Genomic DNA, 21088 nt, shown 5'->3' with positions numbered 1-21088 from the left:
CACACCACTGACACATATACTGACACATATACTGAACCTTCCCTCCACACCACTGACACATAACTGAACCTTCCCTCCACACCACTGACACATATACTGAACCTTCCCTCCACACCACTGACACATATACTGAACCTTCCCTCCACACCACTGACACTGAACTTCCCTCCACACCATATACTGAACCTTCCCTCCACACCACTGACACATATACTGAACCTTCCCTCCACACCACTGACACATATACTGAACCTTCCCTCCACACCACTGACACATATACTGAACCTTCCCTCCACACCACTGACACATATACTGAACCTTCCCTCCACACCACTGACACATATACTGAACCTTCCCTCCACACCACTGACACATATACTGAACCTTCCCTCCACACCACTGACACATATACTGAACCTTCCCTCCACACCACTGACACATATACTGAACCTTCCCTCCACACCACTGACACATATACTGAACCTTCCCTCCACACCACTGACACATATACTGAACCTTCCCTCCACACCACTGACACATATACTGAACCTTCCCTCCACACCACTGACACATATACTGAACCTTCCCTCCACACCACTGACACATATACTGAACCTTCCCTCCACACCACTGACACATATACTGAACCTTCCCTCCACACCACTGACACATATACTGAACCTTCCCTCCACACCACTGACACATATACTGAACCTTCCCTCCACACCACTGACACATATACTGAACCTTCCCTCCACACCACTGACACATATACTGAACCTTCCCTCCACACCACTGACACATATACTGAACCTTCCCTCCACACCACTGACACATATACTGAACCTTCCCTCCACACCACTGACACATATACTGAACCTTCCCTCCACACCACTGACACATATACTGAACCTTCCCTCCACACCACTGACACATATACTGAACCTTCCCTCCACACCACTGACACATATCCACACCACTGAACCTTCCCTCCACACCACTGACACATATACTGAACCTTCCCTCCACACCACTGACACATATACTGAACCTTCCCTCCACACCACTGACACTCTGAACCTTCCCTCCACACCACTGACACATATACTGAACCTTCCCTCCACACCACTGACACATATACTGAACCTTCCCTCCACACCACTGACACATATACTGAACCTTCCCTCCACACCACTGACACATATACTGAACCTTCCCTCCACACCACTGACACATATACTGAACCTTCCCTCCACACCACTGACACATATACTGAACCTTCCCTCCACACCACTGACACATATACTGAACCTTCCCTCCACACACATATACTGACACATATACTGAACCTTCCCTCCACACCACTGACACATATACTGAACCTTCCCTCCACACCACTGACACATATACTGAACCTTCCCTCCACACCACTGACACATATACTGAACCTTCCCTCCACACCACTGACACATATACTGAACCTTCCCTCCACACCACTGACACATATACTGAACCTTCCCTCCACACCACAGACACATATACTGAACCTTCCCTCCACACCACTGACACTGACACATATACTGAACCTTCCCTCACTGACACATATACTGAACCTTCCCTCCACACCACTGACACATATACTGAACCTTCCCTCCACACCACTGACCACTGAACCTTCCCTCCACACCACACATATACTGAACCTTCCCTCCACACCACTGACACACTGAACCTTCCCTCCACACATACTGAACCTTCCCTCCACACCACTGACACATATACTGAACCTTCCCTCCACACCACTGACACATATACTGAACCTTCCCTCCACACCACTGACACATATACTGAACCTTCCCTCCACACCACTGACACATATACTGAACCTTCCCTCCACACCACTGACACATATACTGAACCTTCCCTCCACACCACTGACACATATACTGAACCTTCCCTCCACACCACTGACACATATACTGAACCTTCCCTCCACACCACTGACACATACACTGAACCTTCCCTCCACACCACTGACACATATACTGAACCTTCCCTCCACACCACTGACACATATACCGAACCTTCCCTCCACACCACTGACACATATACTGAACCTTCCCTCCACACCACTGACACATATACTGAACCTTCCCTCCACACCACTGACACATATACTGAACCTTCCCTCCACACCACTGACACATATACTGAACCTTCCCTCCACACCACTGACACATATACTGAACCTTCCCTCCACACCACTGACACATATACTGAACCTTCCCTCCACACCACTGACACATATACTGAATACTGACACTGAACACATTCCCTCCACACCACTGACACATATACTGAACCTTCCCTCCACACCACTGACACATATACTGAACCTTCCCTCCACACCACTGACACATATACTAACCCTTCCCTCCACACCACTGACACATATACTGAACCTTCCCTCCACACCACTGACACATATACTGAACCTTCCCTCCACACCACTGACACATATACTGAACCTTCCCTCCACACCACTGACACATATACTGAACCTTCCCTCCACACCACTGACACATATACTGAACCTTCCCTCCACACCACTGACACATATACTGAACCTTCCCTCCACACCACTGACACATATACTGAACCTTCCCTCCACACCACTGACACATATACTGAACCTTCCCTCCACACCACTGACACATATACTGAACCTTCCCTCCACACCACTGACACATATACTGAACCTTCCCTCCACACCACTGACACATATACTGAACCTTCCCTCCACACCACTGACACATATACTGAACCTTCCCTCCACACCACTGACACATATACTGAACCTTCCCTCCACACCACTGACACATATACTGAACCTTCCCTCCACACCACTGACACATATACTGAACCTTCCCTCCACACCACTGACACATATACTGAACCTTCCCTCCACACCACTGACACATATACTGAACCTTCCCTCCACACCACTGACACATATACTGAACCTTCCCTCCACACCACTGACACATATACTGAACCTTCCCTCCACACCACTGACACATATACTGAACCTTCCCTCCACACCACTGACACATATTATGAACCTTCCCTCCACACCACTGACACATATACTGAACCTTCCCTCCACACCACTGACACATATACTGAACCTTCCCTCCACACCACTGACACATATACTGAACCTTCCCTCCACACCACTGACACATATACCGAACCTTCCCTCCACACCACTGACACATATACTGAACCTTCCCTCCACACCACTGACACATATACTGAACCTTTCCTCCACACCACTGACACATATACCGAACCTTCCCTCCACACCACTGACACATATACTGAACCTTCCCTCCACACCACTGACACATATACTGAACCTTCCCTCCACACCACTGACACATATATAGTGAACCTTCCCTCCACACCACTGACACATATACCGAACCTTCCCTCCACACCACTGACACATATACTGAACCTTCCCTCCACACCACTGACACATATACTGAACCTTCCCTCCACACCACTGACACATAAAGTACACACTTGTGCCCTTACATTGTGCTGGTGAAAATTCTGATGAAATTAATTTCAGTATTTTCTTTGCGTGAATATTATGATTCCAGCAGTACCTTGATGCCAGTGAGGGAGAGGGGTAGGGCCTTGATGCCAGTGAGGGATTGGGGGTGGTACCTTGATGCCAGTGAGGGAGAGGGGTAGGGCCTTGATGCCAGTGAGGGATAGGGGTGGTGCCTTGATGCCAGTGAGGGAGAGGGGTAGGGCCTTGATGTCAGTGAGGGAGAGGGGTGGTGCCTTGATGCCAGTGAGGGAGAGGGTAGGGCCTTGATGTCAGTGAGGGAGAGGGGTGGTGCCTTGATGCCAGTGAGGGAGAGGGGTAGGGCCTTGATGCCAGTGAGGGACAGGGGTGGTGCCTTGATGCCAGTGGTGGAGAGGGGTGGGGCCTTGATGCCAGTGAGGGAGAGGGGTGGTGCCTTGATGACAGTGATAGAGAGGGGTGGGCCTTGATGCCAGTGCAGGGAGAGGGGTGGGGCCTTGATGCCAGTGAGGGAGAGGGGTGGTGTCTTGATGCCAGTGATGGAGAGGGGTGGGGCCTTGATTCCAGTGAGGGAGAGGGGTGGGGCCTTCATGCCAGTGAGGGAGAGGGGTGGGCCTTGATGCCAGTGAGGGAGAGGGGTGGTGCCTTGATGCCAGTGAGGGAGAGTGGTGGGCCTTGATGCCAATGAGGGAGAGGGGTGGGCCTTGTTGCAAGTGAGGGAGAGGGGTGGTGCCTTGATGGCAGTGAGGGAGAGGGGTTGGCCTTGATGCCAGTGATGGAGAGGGGTGGGGCCTTGATGCCAGTGAGGGAGAGGGGAGGTGCCTTGATGCCAGTGATGGAGAGGGGTGGGGCCTTGATGCCAGTGAGGGAGAGGGGTGGGGCCTTGATGCCAGTGAGGGAGAGGGGTGGTGCCTTGATGCCAGTGATGGAGAGGGGTGGAGCCTTGATGCCAGCGAGGGAGAAGGGTGGGGCCTTGATGCCAGTGAGGGAGAGGGGTGGTGCCTTGATGCCAGTGAGGGAGAGGGGTGGGCCTTGATGCCAGTGAGGGAGAGGGGTGGGCCTTGATGCCAGTGAGGGAGAGGGGTGGTGCCTTGATGCCAGTGAGGGAGAGGGGTTGGCCTTGATGCCAGTGAGAGGGGTGGGGCCTTGATGCCAGTGAGGGAGAGGGGTGGTGCCTTGATCCCAGTGAGGGAGAGGGGTGGGCCTTGATGCCAGTGAGGGAGAGGGGTGGGCCTTGATGCCAGTGAGGGAGAGGGGTGGTGCCTTGATGCCAGTGAGGGAGAGGGGTGGGCCTTGATGCCAGTGAGGGAGAGGGGTGGGGCCTTGATAGCAGTGAGGGAGAGGGGTGGTGCCTTGATGCCAGTGATGGAGATGGGTGAGATCTTGATGGCAGTGAGGGAGAGAAGTGGGGCCTTGATGCCAGTGAGGGTGAGTGGTGGTGCCTTGATGCCAGTGAGGGAGAGGGGTGGGGCCTTGATGCCAGTGAGGGAGAGGGGTGGGGCCTTGATGCCAGTGAGGGAGAGGGGTGGTGCCTTGATGCCAGTGAGGGAGAGGGGTGGGCCTTGATGCCAGTGAGGGAGAGGGGTGGGGCCTTGATGCCAGTGAGGGCGAGGGGTGGTGCCTTGATGCCAGTGAGGGAGAGGGGTTGGCCTTGATGCCAGTGAGAGGGGTGGGGCCTTGATGCCAGTGAGGGAGAGGGGTGGGGCCTTGATGCCAGTGATGGAGAGGGGCGGGGCCTTGATGGACATAACTGGACTTATCCTCCACTTCCTTGGAACGATCCTGGATTACCTTTCAGTCCACAGCCGCTATATAACCTCTACAAATATAATACTCCTCCCCCCCCCCGATCTGCTACTATCACTACTACTACTGGTACTATTATTTCTACTACTACTACTACTGCTGCTGCTATTACTTATACTACTGCTACATAATAATAATAATAATAATAATAATAATAATAATAATAATAATAATAATAATTAAACACGAGTTTAAGAAGCGTTGAGATAAGTGTTGGTGTGAACGTTTGTAGTGACCACTGAGTGTAGTGGATGGTAGTGTAGTGGATGGTAGTGTAGTGGATGGTAGTGTAGTGGATGGTAGTGTAGAGGGAGGTAGTGTAGTGGATGGTAGTGTAGTGGATGGTAGTGTAGTGGATGGTAGTGTAGTGGATGGTAGTGTAGTGGATGGTAGTGTAGTGGATGGTAGTGTAGTGGATGGTAGTGTAGTGGATGGTAGTGTAGTGGATGGTAGTGTAGTGGATGGTAGTGTAGTGGATGGTAGTGTAGTGGATGGTAGTGTAGTGGATGGTAGTGTAGTGGATGGTAGTGTAGTGGATGGTAGTGTAGTGGATGGTAGTGTAGTGGATGGTAGTGTAGTGGATGGTAGTGTAGTGGATGGTAGTGTAGAGGATGGTAGTGTAGTGGATGGTAGTGTAGTGGATGGTAGTGTAGTGGATGGTAGTGTAGTGGATGGTAGTGTAGTGGATGGTAGTGTAGTGGATGGTAGTGTAGTGGATGGTAGTGTAGTGGATGGTAGTGTAGTGGATGGTAGTGTAGTGGATGGTAGTGTAGTGGATGGTAGTGTAGTGGATGGTAGTGTAGTGGATGGTAGTGTAGTGGATGGTAGTGTAGTGGATGGTAGTGTAGTGGATGGTAGTGGTGTAGTGTGGATGGTAGTGTAGTGGATGGTAGTGTAGTGGATGGTAGTGCTGATAGTGGATGGTAGTGGATGGTAGTGCTGGTAGTGGATGGTAGTGTAGTGGATGGTAGTGTAGTGGATGGTAGTGTAGTGGATGGTAGTGTAGTGGATGGTAGTGTAGTGGATGGTAGTGTAGTAGGTAGTGTAGTGGATGGTAGTGTAGTGGATGGTAGTGTAGTGGATGGTAGTGTAGTGGATGGTAGTGTAGTGGATGGTAGTGTAGTGGATGGTAGTGTAGTGGATGGTATTGTAGTGGATGGTAGTGTAGTGGATGGTAGTGTAGTGGATGGTAGTGTAGTGGATGGTAGTGTAGTGGATGGTAGTGTAGTGGATGGTAGTGTAGTGGATGGTAGTGTAGTGGATGGTAGTGTAGTGGATGGTAGTGTAGTGGATGGTAGTGTAGTGGATGGTAGTGTAGTGGATGGTAGTGTAGTGGATGGCAGTGTAGTGGATGGTAGTGTAGTGGATGGATGGTAGTGTAGTGGATGGTAGTGTAGTGGATGGTAGTGTAGTGGATGGTAGTGTAGTGGATGGTAGTGTAGTGGATGGCAGTGTAGTGGATGGTAGTGTAGTGGATGGTAGTGTAGTGGATGGTAGTGTAGTGGATGGTAGTGTAGTGGATGGTAGTGTAGTGGATGGTAGTGTAGTGGATGGTAGTGTAGTGGATGGTAGTGTAGTGGATGGTAGTGTAGTGGATGGTAGTGTAGTGGATGGTAGTGTAGTGGATGGTAGTGTAGTGGATGGTAGTGTAGTGGATGGTAGTGTAGTGGATGGTAGTGTAGTGGATGGTAGTGTAGTGGATGGTAGTGTAGTGGATGGTAGTGTAGTGGATGGTAGTGTAGTGGATGGTAGTGTAGTGGATGGTAGTGTAGTGGATGGTAGTGTAGTGGATGGTAGTGTAGTGGATGGTAGTGTAGTGGATGGTAGTGTAGTGGATGGTAGTGTAGTGGATGGTAGTGTAGTGGATGGTAGTGTAGTGGATGGTAGTGTAGTGGATGGTAGTGTAGTGGATGGTAGTGTAGTGGATGGTAGTGTAGTGGATGGTAGTGTAGTGGATGGTAGTGTAGTGGATGGTAGTGTAGTGGATGGTAGTGTAGTGTATGGTAGTGTAGTGGATGGTAGTGTAGTGGATGGTAGTGTAGAGGGAGGTAGTGTAGAGGGAGGTAGTGTAGTGGATGGCAGTGTAGTGGATGGTAGTGTAGTGGATGGTAGTGTAGTGTATGGTAGTGTAGTGGATGGTAGTGTAGTGTATGGTAGTGTAGTGGATGGTAGTGTAGTGGATGGTAGTGTAGTGGATGGTAGTGTAGTGGATGGTAGTGTAGTGGATGGCAGTGTAGTGGATGGTAGTGTAGAGGATGGTAGTGTAGTGTATGGTAGTGTAGTGGATGGTAGTGTAGTGGATGGTAGTGTAGTGGATGGTAGTGTAGTGTATGGTAGTGTAGTGGATGGCAGTGTAGTGGATGGCAGTGTAGTGGATGGTAGTGTAGTGGATGGTAGTGTAGTGGATGGTAGTGTAGTGGATGGTAGTGTAGTGGATGGTAGTGTAGAGGATGGTAGTGTAGTGGATGGCAGTGTAGTGGATGGTAGTGTAGAGGATGGTAGTGTAGTGTATGGTAGTGTAGTGGATGGTAGTGTAGTGGATGGTAGTGTAGTGGATGGTAGTGTAGTGGATGGTAGTGTAGTGGATGGTAGTGTAGTGGATGGCAGTGTAGTGGATGGTAGTGTAGAGGATGGTAGTGTAGTGTATGGTAGTGTAGTGGATGGTAGTGTAGTGTATGGTAGTGTAGTGGATGGTAGTGTAGTGGATGGTAGTGTAGTGGATGGTAGTGTAGAGGGAGGTAGTGTAGTACATGGTAGTGTAGTACACTGTAGAGTAGTGCATGGTAGTGTAGTGTATGGTAGTGTAGTACATGGTAGTGTAGTACATGGTAGTGTAGTACATGGTAGTGTAGTATATGGTAGTGTAGTACATGGTAGTGTAGTACATGGTAGTGTAGGCATGGTAGTGTAGTACATGGTAGTGTAGAGGGAGGTAGTGTAGTGGATGGTAGTGTAGTGGATGGTAGTGTAGTGGATGGTAGTGTAGTGTATGGTAGTGTAGTGGATGGTAGTGTAGTGGATGGTAGTGTAGTGTATGGTAGTGTAGTGGATGGTAGTGTAGTGGATGGTAGTGTAGTGGATGGTAGTGTAGAGGGAGGTAGTGTAGTGGATGGTAGTGTAGTGGATGGTAGTGTAGTGGATGGTAGTGTAGTGGATGGTAGTGTAGTGTATGGTAGTGTAGTGTATGGCAGTGTATTGGATGGTAGTGTAGTGGATGGTAGTGTAGTGGATGGTAGTGTAGTGGATGGTAGTGTAGTGGATGGTAGTGTAGTGTATGGTAGTGTAGTGTATGGCAGTGTAGTGGATGGTAGTGTAGTGTATGGCAGTGTAGTGGATGGTAGTGTAGTGGATGGTAGTGTAGTGGATGGTAGTGTAGTGTATGGTAGTGTAGTGGATGGTAGTGTAGTGGATGGTAGTGTAGTGTATGGTAGTGTAGTGTATGGCAGTGTAGTGGATGGTAGTGTAGTGGATGGTAGTGTAGTGGATGGTAGTGTAGTGGATGGTAGTGTAGTGGATGGTAGTGTAGTGGATGGTAGTGTAGTGGATGGTAGTGTAGTGGATGGTAGTGTAGTGGATGGTAGTGTAGTGGATGGTAGTGTAGAGGGAGGTAGTGTAGTGGATGGTAGTGTAGTGGATGGTAGTGTAGTGGATGGTAGTGTAGTGGATGGTAGTGTAGTGGATGGTAGTGTAGTGGATGGTAGTGTAGTGGATGGTAGTGTAGTGGATGGTAGTGTAGACGATGGTAGTGTAGTGGATGGTAGTGTAGTGGATGGTAGTGTAGTGGATGGTAGTGTAGTGGATGGTAGTGTAGTGGATGGTAGTGTAGTGGATGGTAGTGTAGTGGATGGTAGTGTAGTGGATGGTAGTGTAGAGGGAGGTAGTGTAGTGGATGGTAGTGTAGTGGATGGTAGTGTAGTGGATGGTAGTGTAGTGGATGGTACTGTAGTGGATGGTAGTGTAGTGGATGGTAGTGCAGTGGATGGTAGTGTAGTGGATGGTAGTGTAGTGGATGGTAGTGTAGTGGATGGTAGTGTAGTGGATGGTAGTGTAGTGGATGGTAGTGTAGAGGATGGTAGTGTAGTGGATGGTAGTGTAGTGGATGGTAGTGTAGTGGATGGTAGTGTAGTGGATGGTAGTGTAGTGGATGGTAGTGTAGTGGATGGTAGTGTAGTGGATGGTAGTGTAGTGGATGGTAGTGTAGAGGGAGGTAGTGTAGTGGATGGTAGTGTAGTGGATGGTAGTGTAGTGGATGGTAGTGTAGTGGATGGTACTGTAGTGGATGGTAGTGTAGTGGATGGTAGTGTAGTGGATGGTAGTGTAGTGGATGGTAGTGTAGTGGATGGTAGTGTAGTGGATGGTAGTGTAGAGGATGGTAGTGTAGTGGATGGTAGTGTAGTGGATGGTAGTGTAGTGGATGGTAGTGTAGTGGATGGTAGTGTAGTGGATGGTAGTGTAGTGGATGGTAGTGTAGTGGATGGTAGTGTAGAGGGAGGTAGTGTAGTGGATGGTAGTGTAGTGGATGGTAGTGTAGTGGATGGTAGTGTAGTGGATGGTAGTGTAGTGGATGGTAGTGTAGTGGATGGTAGTGTAGTGGATGGTAGTGTAGTGGATGGTAGTGTAGAGGGAGGTAGTGTAGTGGATGGTAGTGTAGTGGATGGTAGTGTAGAGGGAGGTAGTGTAGTGGATGGTAGTGTAGTGGATGGTAGTGTAGTGGATGGTAGTGTAGTGGATGGTAGTGTAGTGGATGGTAGTGTAGTGGATGGTAGTGTAGAGGGAGGTAGTGTAGTGGATGGCAGTGTAGTGGATGGTAGTGTAGTGGATGGTAGTGTAGTGGATGGTAGTGTAGTGGATGGTAGTGTAGAGGGAGGTAGTGTAGTGGATGGTAGTGTAGTGGATAGTAGTGTAGTGGATGGCAGTGTAGTGGATGGTAGTGTAGTGGATGGTAGTGTAGAGTGAGGTAGTGTAGTGGATGGCAGTGTAGTGGATGGTAGTGTAGTGGATGGTAGTGTAGAGGGAGGTAGTGTAGTGGATGGCAGTGTAGTGGATGGTAGTGTAGTGGATGGTAGTGTAGTGGATGGTAGTGTAGAGGATGGTAGTGTAGTGGATGGTAGTGTAGTGGATGGTAGTGTAGAGGATGGTAGTGTAGAGGGAGGTAGTGTAGTGGATGGCAGTGTAGTGGATGGTAGTGTAGTGGATGGTAGTGTAGAGGGAGGTAGTGTAGTGGATGGTAGTGTAGTGGATGGTAGTGTAGAGGGAGGTAGTGTAGTGGATGGTAGTGTAGTGGATGGTAGTGTAGAGGGAGGTAGTGTAGTGGATGGTAGTGTAGTGGATGGTAGTGTAGAGGGAGGTAGTGTAGTGGATGGTAGTGTAGAGGGAGGTAGTGTAGTGGATGGTAGTGTAGTGGATGGTAGTGTAGTGGATGGAAGTGTAGAGGGAGGTAGTGTAGTGGATGGTAGTGTAGAGGGAGGTAGTGTAGAGGGAGGTAGTGTAGAGGGAGGTAGTGTACAGGGAGGTAGTGTAGTGGATGGTAGTGTAGTGGATGGAAGTGTAGAGGGAGGTAGTGTAGTGGATGGTAGTGTAGAGGGAGGTAGTGTAGAGGGAGGTAGTGTAGAGGGAGGTAGTGTAGAGGGAGGTAGTGTAGTGGATGGTAGTGTAGAGGGAGGTAGTGTAGTGGATGGTAGTGTAGAGGGAGGTAGTGTAGAGGGAGGTAGTGTAGAGGGAGGTAGTGTAGTGGATGGTAGTGTAGAGGGAGGTAGTGTAGTGGATGGTAGTGTAGAGGGATGTAGTGTAGTGGATGGTAGTGTAGAGGGAGGTAGTGTAGAGGGAGGTAGTGTAGAGGGAGGTAGTGTAGTGGATGGTAGTGTAGAGGGAGGTAGTGTAGAGGGAGGTAGTGTAGAGGGAGGTAGTGTAGTGGATGGTAGTGTAGAGGGAGGTAGTGTAGAGGGAGGTAGTGTAGTGGATGGTAGTGTAGAGGGAGGTAGTGTAGAGGGAGGTAGTGTAGAGGGAGGTAGTGTAGAGGGAGGTAGTGTAGAGGGAGGTAGTGTAGAGGGAGGTAGTGTAGAGGGAGGTAGTGTAGTGGATGGTAGTGTAGAGGGAGGTAGTGTAGAGGGAGGTAGTGTAGAGGGAGGTAGTGTAGAGGGAGGTAGTGTAGAGGGAGGTAGTGTAGAGGGAGGTAGTGTAGAGGGAGGTAGTGTAGTGGATGGTAGTGTAGAGGGAGGTAGTGTAGAGGGAGGTAGTGTAGAGGGAGGTAGTGTAGAGGGAGGTAGTGTAGTGGATGGTAGTGTAGAGGGAGGTAGTGTAGAGGGAGGTAGTGTAGAGGGAGGTAGTGTAGAGGGAGGTAGTGTAGAGGGAGGTAGTGTAGAGGGAGGTAGTGTAGTGGATGGTAGTGTAGAGGGAGGTAGTGTAGAGGGAGGTAGTGTAGAGGGAGGTAGTGTAGAGGGAGGTAGTGTAGTGGATGGTAGTGTAGAGGGAGGTAGTGTAGAGGGAGGTAGTGTAGAGGGAGGTAGTGTAGAGGGAGGTAGTGTAGAGGGAGGTAGTGTAGTGGATGGTAGTGTAGTGGATGGTAGTGTAGAGGGAGGTAGTGTAGAGGGAGGTAGTGTAGATGGAGGTAGTGTAGAGGGAGGTAGTGTAGAGGGAGGTAGTGTAGAGGGAGGTAGTGTAGAGGGAGGTAGTGTAGTGGATGGTAGTGTAGTGGATGGTAGTGTAGAGGGAGGTAGTGTAGAGGGAGGTAGTGTAGAGGGAGGTAGTGTAGATGGAGGTAGTGTAAAGGGAGGTAGTGTTGAGGGAGGTAGTGTAGAGGGAGGTAGTGTAGAGGGAGATAGTGTAGAGGGAGGTATTGTAGAGGGAGGTAGTGTAGAGGGAGGTAGTGTAGAGGGAGGTAGTGTAGAGGGAGGTAGTGTAGAGGGAGGTAGTGTAGAGGGAGGTAGGGTAGAGGGAGGTAGTGTAGTGGATGGTAGTGTAGAGGGAGGTAGTGTAGAGGGAGGTAGTGTAGAGGGAGGTAGTGTAGAGGGAGGTAGTGTAGTGGATGGTAGTGTAGAGGGAGGTAGTGTAGAGGGAGGTAGTGTAGAGGGAGGTAGTGTAGTGGATGGTAGTGTAGAGGGAGGTAGTGTAGAGGGAGGTAGTGTAGAGGGAGGTAGTGTAGAGGGAGGTAGTGTAGAGGGAGGTAGTGTAGTGGATGGTAGTGTAGAGGGAGGTAGTGTAGAGGGAGGTAGTGTAGAGGGAGGTAGTGTAGTGGATGGTAGTGTAGAGGGAGGTAGTGTAGAGGGAGGTAGTGTAGAGGGAGGTAGTGTAGTGGATGGTAGTGTAGAGGGAGGTAGTGTAGAGGGAGGTAGTGTAGTGGATGGTAGTGTAGAGGGAGGTAGTGTAGTGGATTGTAGTGTAGTGGATGGTAGTGTAGTGGATGGAAGTGTAGAGGGAGGTAGTGTAGTGGATGGTAGTGTAGAGGGAGGTAGTGTAGAGGGAGGTAGTGTAGAGGGAGGTAGTGTACAGGGAGGTAGTGTAGTGGATGGTAGTGTAGTGGATGGAAGTGTAGAGGGAGGTAGTGTAGTGGATGGTAGTGTAGAGGGAGGTAGTGTAGAGGGAGGTAGTGTAGAGGGAGGTAGTGTAGAGGGAGGTAGTGTAGTGGATGGTAGCGTAGAGGGAGGTAGTGTAGTGGATGGTAGTGTAGAGGGAGGTAGTGTAGAGGGAGGTAGTGTAGAGGGAGGTAGTGTAGTGGATGGTAGTGTAGAGGGAGGTAGTGTAGTGGATGGTAGTGTAGAGGGATGTAGTGTAGTGGATGGTAGTGTAGAGGGAGGTAGTGTAGAGGGAGGTAGTGTAGAGGGAGGTAGTGTAGTGGATGGTAGTGTAGAGGGAGGTAGTGTAGAGGGAGGTAGTGTAGAGGGAGGTAGTGTAGTGGATGGTAGTGTAGAGGGAGGTAGTGTAGTGGATGGTAGTGTAGAGGGAGGTAGTGTAGTGTAGAGGGAGGTAGTGTAGAGGGAGGTAGTGTAGAGGGAGGTAGTGTAGAGGGAGGTAGTGTAGAGGGAGGTAGTGTAGAGGGAGGTAGTGTAGAGGGAGGTAGTGTAGTGGATGGTAGTGTAGAGGGAGGTCGTGTAGAGGGAGGTAGTGTAGAGGGAGGTAGTGTAGAGGGAGGTAGTGTAGAGGGAGGTAGTGTAGAGGGAGGTAGTGTAGAGGGAGGTAGTGTAGTGGATGGTAGTGTAGAGGGAGGTAGTGTAGAGGGAGGTAGTGTAGAGGGAGGTAGTGTAGAGGGAGGTAGTGTAGTGGATGGTAGTGTAGAGGGAGGTAGTGTGTGTAGAGGGAGGTAGTGTAGTAGTGTAGAGGGAGGTAGTGTAGTAGTGTAGTGGATGGTAGTGTAGTGTAGAGGGAGGTAGTGTAGTGTAGAGGGAGGTAGTGTAGTGGATGGTAGTTTAGAGGGAGGTAGTGTAGAGGGAGGTAGTGTAGAGGGAGGTAGTGTAGAGGGAGGTAGTGTAGTATGGTAGTGTAGTGGATGGTAGTGTAGAGGGAGGTAGTGTAGAGGGAGGTAGTGTAGATGGAGGTAGTGTAGAGGGAGGTAGTGTAGAGGTAGGTAGTGTAGAGGGAGGTAGTGTAGAGGGAGGTAGTGTAGTGGATGGTAGTGTAGTGGATGGTAGTGTAGAGGGAGGTAGTGTGTAGAGGTAGTGTAGATGGAGGTAGTGTAAAGGGAGGTAGTGTTGAGGGAGGTAGTGTAGAGGGAGGTAGTGTAGAGGGAGATAGTGTAGAGGGAGGTATTGTAGAGGGAGGTAGTGTAGAGGGAGGTAGTGTAGAGGGAGGTAGTGTAGAGGGAGGTAGTGTAGAGGGAGGTAGTGTAGAGGGAGGTAGTGTAGTGGATGGTAGTGTAGAGGGAGGTAGTGTAGAGGGAGGTAGTGTAGAGGGAGGTAGTGTAGAGGGAGGTAGTGTAGTGGATGGTAGTGTAGAGGGAGGTAGTGTAGAGGGAGGTAGTGTAGAGGGAGGTAGTGTAGTGGATGGTAGTGTAGAGGGAGGTAGTGTAGAGGGAGGTAGTGTAGAGGGAGGTAGTGTAGAGGGAGGTAGTGTAGAGGGAGGTAGTGTAGTGGATGGTAGTGTAGAGGGAGGTAGTGTAGAGGGAGGTAGTGTAGAGGGAGGTAGTGTTGTAGACAGCCTGTACTGTCTGCACAGACAGCCCATGCTGTCTGCCAGCTTAGTTCATATTTCGCGCCACTCAAGTGCTGCCACCTATAGGCCTTGCCACTTCAGTATGCCCAGACTTGCCTCGCTCTCACTCACACAGCGGCCTGGCTTCAACACACAAGTACTCTCATCTCTCTCTCGTGGGCATGGCCCTGCCCGGGCCATGGGCACAAACACACAAGCCTGTGTAACCCACCACTACTTAACAATAAAGTAAGAAGCCTCCGAAGAAGTATATCATTTAACTACCCGCTCTACAGCTACCAAACAAGCCCTTTATATTGGTACCAGCGGTGGTCGCAGCGTTGTGTTTACCCTGGAGAGAGGAAGGAGAGGTATGAAGTCACCTTCACTTCATCACCCTACATAAGAAGCATCCGTCTCTCAACGAGTTATCCTGATGTCGTGTCTGCACGTTTGAGCATCCAGACACAGGTACAAGCAGGATCCAGCCGAAATTTATCGAAATTCTACGAGAATTGTAAGTGGCGTCCCAGTGACCCCACGCTGTTTCTCAAGTCACGTGTTCAGCGTCACTTGTATGTTGCTGTTGTTCAGCTTAGCACAGCTGTTTCAGCGAGCCAGAGGTGAGTTTTGTGGTGATTTCTGCGTCCAGTGTGCGTTTCGCCGTGTTTTGGGTTTGAGAGGAGGAAGTTGCCAGATCCTCCCTCGCCGTACACTCACCCACGCTCCTCGCCACCACACTACCATACACCACCACGCCATCTCTCCCTCTGCTGTGTTTTCTGCTGTTTTTCGTGTGAATTCTTTGCCAGTGCTGTGTATCCGAGTGCCCGAGGCCACTCGAAGCTGCGTGGATCAGCATCCCACGTAGATCACGACACCACGTGGATCGACACCACGTTGGGTGTGGCCGATGTCATGTAGACCTACAAAGCCACGTGAGTTACCAGATGTCCCAGGCCTCATGCTGTGGTCTGCTGCCCGCATCACATCGACGCCACCCACGATGCTGCCCGACTTCATGACGTCACGATGTCTGCTGACGTCACCTCACGATGTCTGCTGACGTACCTCGAGATGTCTGCTGACGTCACCTCACGATGTCTGCACCTCGAGATGTCTGCTGACGTCACCTCACGATGTCTGCTGACGTCACCTCACGATGTCTGCCTGACGTCACCTCGAGATGCTGACGTCACACGATGTCTGCTGACGTCACGATGTCTGCTGACGTCACCTCACGATGTCTGCCTGACGTCACCTCGAGATGTCTGTTGACGTCACTGCTGCTGACGTCACCTTGCGACATCACGCCTGACATCACATGATGTCACATCGAGTGTTCTAGTAATTATTTCAGTATTGTCGAGAAGATTGAGAGAAAATATATGTCGTGTGTTAATTAATTCCTCTCAGTCAGTGTTCTCACATTTTAGTATGTCTTAGTCAGTTTTATGCGCAGAAAAGCATCATTTGCTAGTTAAGCCATGTTGTACCGTATGTACAGCGGTGTGTTTTTAAAGTTCCGTGTGTCCAGTGAGGTCTGTGGTCAGACCCTTGAGTTGTACCACTAAGTCACCCGTGACCAGTGTGTTTGACAGCTGATTTCTCAGCCCTGAGCGTATGAGCCCCCTTGTACAGAAAGCTTTTATGCTCGTCGCTCGTGTTGTTCTGCAGAATCGTACCTGCTACGATTCCCATCGAGATTTGTTTCACTTCACCTCCAGACCTTCAGAGTGCAGTTATATGTAGAGAAACAAGTCTGGGGACGCTTAGACTAACCTCTGCTATAACTCCACCTGTCGAGAGATGATACTCGTCAAGCCGCAGCCAGGCCTGTCGGCAGGCGCTGTGTCAGCCTCGTGTCACAAGCTTCAGTGAGCAGCCTGCACAAAGAAGATGTCACTTTGACTGCTAGCTCTCTCACTGCAGTCTGGTGTATGATGTTACGACTCCCAGATGTTTCGCCCAGTCGTCTCTGCCACGACTCGCTCCACAACTCGCTCCACGCTCGCCGGCAGTGACAGCCCAGCGACAGTACCAGTCGAGGAGTGTCCTGAGTCGCTTGCCAGAAGTCCTGCCCAGTTGCCGAGTTTTGTCGACGCCTCACTCGAGGGCACCAGCATGTCGTGCCCCAGGTTGAGTGAAAACCTGCAGCGACTCCTACGATGTCTGCTTCACCGTTCCAGAGGAGACCGTACCCTGTTACGTCACAGCTCAGCCGCAGCGATGTCTCCCGTGTTGCAGTATCTGTCCAGACGCAGGAAGGCGTGCAGTGATGCACTTCGATGCTCACTGCCTATGACCACGATGTTTAGCACACCCCACATGTTTTTTCTTCCCTCCCTGTAGGAAGTTTTTTTTCCATGTCCATGTGTATATATATGTTTTTATTTTGTGTTCTGTGCCCTGTTCCTACGAGAGAGAGACCGAGTTTCTTTTACTACCAGTATTGTCGCGTCGGGACGACGCGCGGTAGGTGGCCGAGCGTATGTAGACAGCCTGTACTGTCTGCACAGACAGCCCATGCTGTCTGCCAGCTTAGTTCATATTTCGCGCCACTCAAGTGCTGCCACCTATAGGCCTTGCCACTTCAGTATGCCCAGACTTGCCTCGCTCTCACTCACACAGCGGCCTGGCTTCAACACACAAGTACTCTCATCTCTCTCTCGTGGGCATGGCCCTGCCCGGGCCATGGGCACAAACACACAAGCCTGTGTAACCCACCACTACTTAACAATAAAGTAAGAAGCCTCCGAAGAAGTATATCATTTAACTACCCGCTCTACAGCTACCAAACAAGCCCTTTATAGTGTAGTGGATGGTAGTGTAGAGGGAGGTAGTGTAGAGGGAGGTAGTGTAGAGGGAGGTAGTGTAGAGGGAGGTAGTGTAGTGGATGGTAGTGTAGAGGGAGGTAGTGTAGTGGATGGTAGTGTAGAGGGAGGTAGTGTAGTGGATGGTAGTGTAGAGGGAGGTAGTGTAGAGGGAGGTAGTGTAGAGGGAGGTAGTGTAGAGGGAGGTAGTGTAGTGGATGGTAGTGTAGAGGGAGGTAGTGTAGTGGATGGTAGTGTAGAGGGAGGTAGTGTAGAGGGAGGTAGTGTAGAGGGAGGTAGTGTAGAGGGAGGTAGTGTAGAGGGAGGTAGTGTAGTGGATGGTAGTGTAGAGGGAGGTAGTGTAGTGGATGGTAGTGTAGAGGGAGGTAGTGTAGAGGGTGGTAGTGTAGAGGGAGGTAGTGTAGAGGGAGGTAGTGGAGTGTGGAGTACCTACCCTGCAGGTTGCTTCACTGGCACGAAGGTCAAGTAGTCTTGAGCAGAACCGTCCCAGGGCACGAACCTGACGCAGGTCATAAAGTTGAGTGTAGCTACTGCTCTCTCTATCATCTCTCTCTCACTCGGCACTGTAATACACCTCACCTTAACTACCAGGCACAAATACAAAGTATGTGACATAGATCAGACAGACAGAGAGTTACTAACTTTGTTTAAGACACCTGATCAGGTCGAGATATCCACACCTCCACCTTTACCCAGAAAACACCCCATTCAACTTTAATATACCCAACCTACAAGAATTTGCATAACTGTTTTAATCTGGAAACGAACTTTAATGACAGTCAAGAGAGCTAGATGTACTGATTTATACCACAATATATACCGGACAATATTTAAGCCATTTTAATAAATCTGCTCCACATTATATATTGTGATTTTCCGTAAATGCGACGAAAAAGTAAATCCAGAATTCAATATCACGTCCTGTGAGGTGCCTTTCCACGCGATATTAAACTCTGAATAAACCCTTTGAATGACATTTACAAGAACTAACACTATGGAGAGGAACTTTATAAGAGAAGTGACTGTAACTCTCACTCAAAATATAAGTGTAAGAACGAGAGGGAGAGAGGAGGAGCACCTACTCACGGTAGAGGTCGCTGACCAGGTAAGGTACAGTGGCGTTGTTCCAGCGGCGCTCTGGGAAAGTCTTCCAGTTGAGTCCCACACGTGAGCTGCCCAACAACTGTGTACCACACACACGTGTTAGTTACGGCCACACCAGCAGGATACTTGGTTAATACACGGATTAAAGCCTATCACCTAGGCCAGAGTCATTAAGTTTGCTTGTAACCTGTTCAGTGCTAGTAAACTCGGTGTATATACACTCAGAGATATACCTCCCTCTCGGTTTATATATACTGAGAGATGTAACCCCTTTATCGGTGTATATACACTGAGGGATATACCCCGTCTTGGTGTATATACATTCAGAGACATATGCTCCTTCTCAGTGTATATACACTAATATACCCGCCTTCTCGGTATGTATACAATGCGCTACGAGTGTACCTTACATACAGTATTTATACAGTTGTAATCATACCTACAGGTTAATAAAAATAAAAATAATAATAAAATTGAAAAATGTATAGGTAATTAAAGACTAGTATATATAAAAACTAATTTTTACATATTTTTTTAATTATTTTTCAAAGAACCGTATCCCACCGAGGCAGTGTGACAACCGAGGCAGTGTGACAACCGAGGCAGTGTGACAACCGAGGCAGTGTGACAACCGAGGCAGTGTGACAACCGAGGCAGTGTGACAACCGAGGCAGTGTGACAACCGAGGCAGTGTGACCCCTCCCTCCCCCCACCGAGGCAGTGTGACCCCTCCCTCCCCCTCACCGAGACAGTGTGACCCCTCCCTCCCCCCACCGAGACAGTGTGACCCCTCCCTCCCCCCCACCGAGGCAGAGTGACCCCTCCCTCCCCCCCACCGAGACAGTGTGACCCCTCCCTCCCCCCCACCGAGACAGTGTGACCCCTCCCTCCCCCCCACCGAGACAGTGTGACCCCTCCCTCCCCCCCACCGAGACAGTGTGACCCCTCCCTCCCCCCCACCGAGGCAGAGTGACCCCTCCCTCCCCCCCACCGAGACAGTGTGACCCCTCCCCCCCACCGAGACAGTGTGACCCCTCCCTCCCCCCCCACCGAGGCAGAGTGACCCCTCCCTCCCCCCACCGAGACAGTGTGACCCCTCCCTCCCCCCACCGAGGCAGAGTGACCCCTCCCTCCCCCCACCGAGACAGTGTGACCCCTCCCTCCCCCCCACCGAGGCAGAGTGACCCCTCCCTCCCCCCCACCGAGACAGTGTGACCCCTCCCTCCCCCCCACCGAGACAGTGTGACCCCTCCCTCCCCCCACCGAGGCAGAGTGACCCCTCCCTCCCCCCCACCGAGACAGTGTGACCCCTCCCTCCCCCCCACCGAGGCAGAGTGACCCCTCCCTTCCCCCCACCGAGACAGTGTGACCCCTCCCTCCCCCCCCACCGAGACAGTGTGACCCCTCCCTCCCCCCCACCGAGGCAGAGTGACCCCTCCCTCCCCCCCACCGAGACAGTGTGACCCCTCCCTCCCCCCCACCGAGACAGTGTGAAACCTCCCTCCCCCCCACCGAGACAGTGTGACCCCTCCCTCCCCCCCACCGAGACAGTGTGACCCCCTCCCTCCCCACCGAGACAGTGTGACCCCTCCCTCCCCCCCACCGAGGCAGAGTGACCCCTCCCTCCCCCCCACCGAGACAGTGTGACCCCTCCCTCCCCCCACCGAGACAGTGTGACCCCTCCCTCCCCCCCACCGAGGCAGAGTGACCCCTCCCTCCCCCCCACCGAGACAGTGTGACCCCTCCCTCCCCCCCACCGAGACAGTGTGACCCCTCCCTCCTCCCCCTCACCGAGACAGTGTGACCCCTCCCTCCCCCCACCGAGACAGTGTGACCCCTCCCTCCCCCCCACCGAGGCAGAGTGACCCCTCCCTCCCCCACCACCCAAAAAAACGAAAGTGTTTCTTTTTTAAATTTAGTGATGTATACAGGAGAAGGTTACTATCCCCTCGCTGCCCCGGCGTGTTAGTCGCCTCTTACGACACTCATGACTTACGACACTCATGACTTACGACACTCATGGCTTACGACACTCATGACTTGCGAAATCATGACTTATTACACTCATGACTTACGACACTCATGGCTTACGACACTCATGACTTACGACACTTATGACTTACGACACTCATGACTTACGACACTCATGACTTATTACACTCATGGCTTACGACACTCATGACTTATGACACTCATGACTTACGACACTCATGACTTACGACACTCATGACTTACTACACTCATGACTTACGACACTCATAACTTACGACATTCATGACTTAAGACACTCATGACTTACGACACTCATGACTTACTACACTCATGACTTACGACACTCATGACTTACGACACTCATGACTTACGATACTCATGACTTACGACACTCATGACTTACGACACTCATGACTTACGATACTCATGACTTACGACACTCATGACTTACGACACTCATGACTTACGACATTCATGACTTACGACACTCATGACTTACGACACTCATGACTTACGACATTCATGACTTACGACACTCATGACTTACGACACTCATGACTTACGACATTCATGACTTACGACACTCATGACTTACGACACTCATGACTTACGACACTCGTGACTTACGACA

The 21088-nt window shown here is 50.6% G+C and overlaps 1 protein-coding gene across 1 annotated transcript in view; it reads right to left on the bottom strand.

Moving 5' to 3' along the window:
- Positions 1 to 21088, bottom strand: part of LOC138853160 (astacin-like) — a 288848-nt gene that overhangs the window by 44772 nt on the left and 222988 nt on the right. Inside the window, exons 5-6 of the mRNA XM_070088208.1 lie at positions 18448 to 18544; positions 17795 to 17924 (exon numbers count right to left, since the gene is read on the bottom strand). Coding sequence (XP_069944309.1) covers positions 17795 to 17924; positions 18448 to 18544 — 227 coding nt within the window. The remainder of the gene's footprint in view (positions 1 to 17794; positions 17925 to 18447; positions 18545 to 21088) is intronic.

Source organism: Cherax quadricarinatus, chromosome 24 (genome assembly GCF_038502225.1).
Source record: "Cherax quadricarinatus isolate ZL_2023a chromosome 24, ASM3850222v1, whole genome shotgun sequence".
Lineage (NCBI taxonomy): Eukaryota > Metazoa > Arthropoda > Malacostraca > Decapoda > Parastacidae > Cherax > Cherax quadricarinatus.
This window is presented reverse-complemented; position numbering and strand designations above follow the sequence as displayed.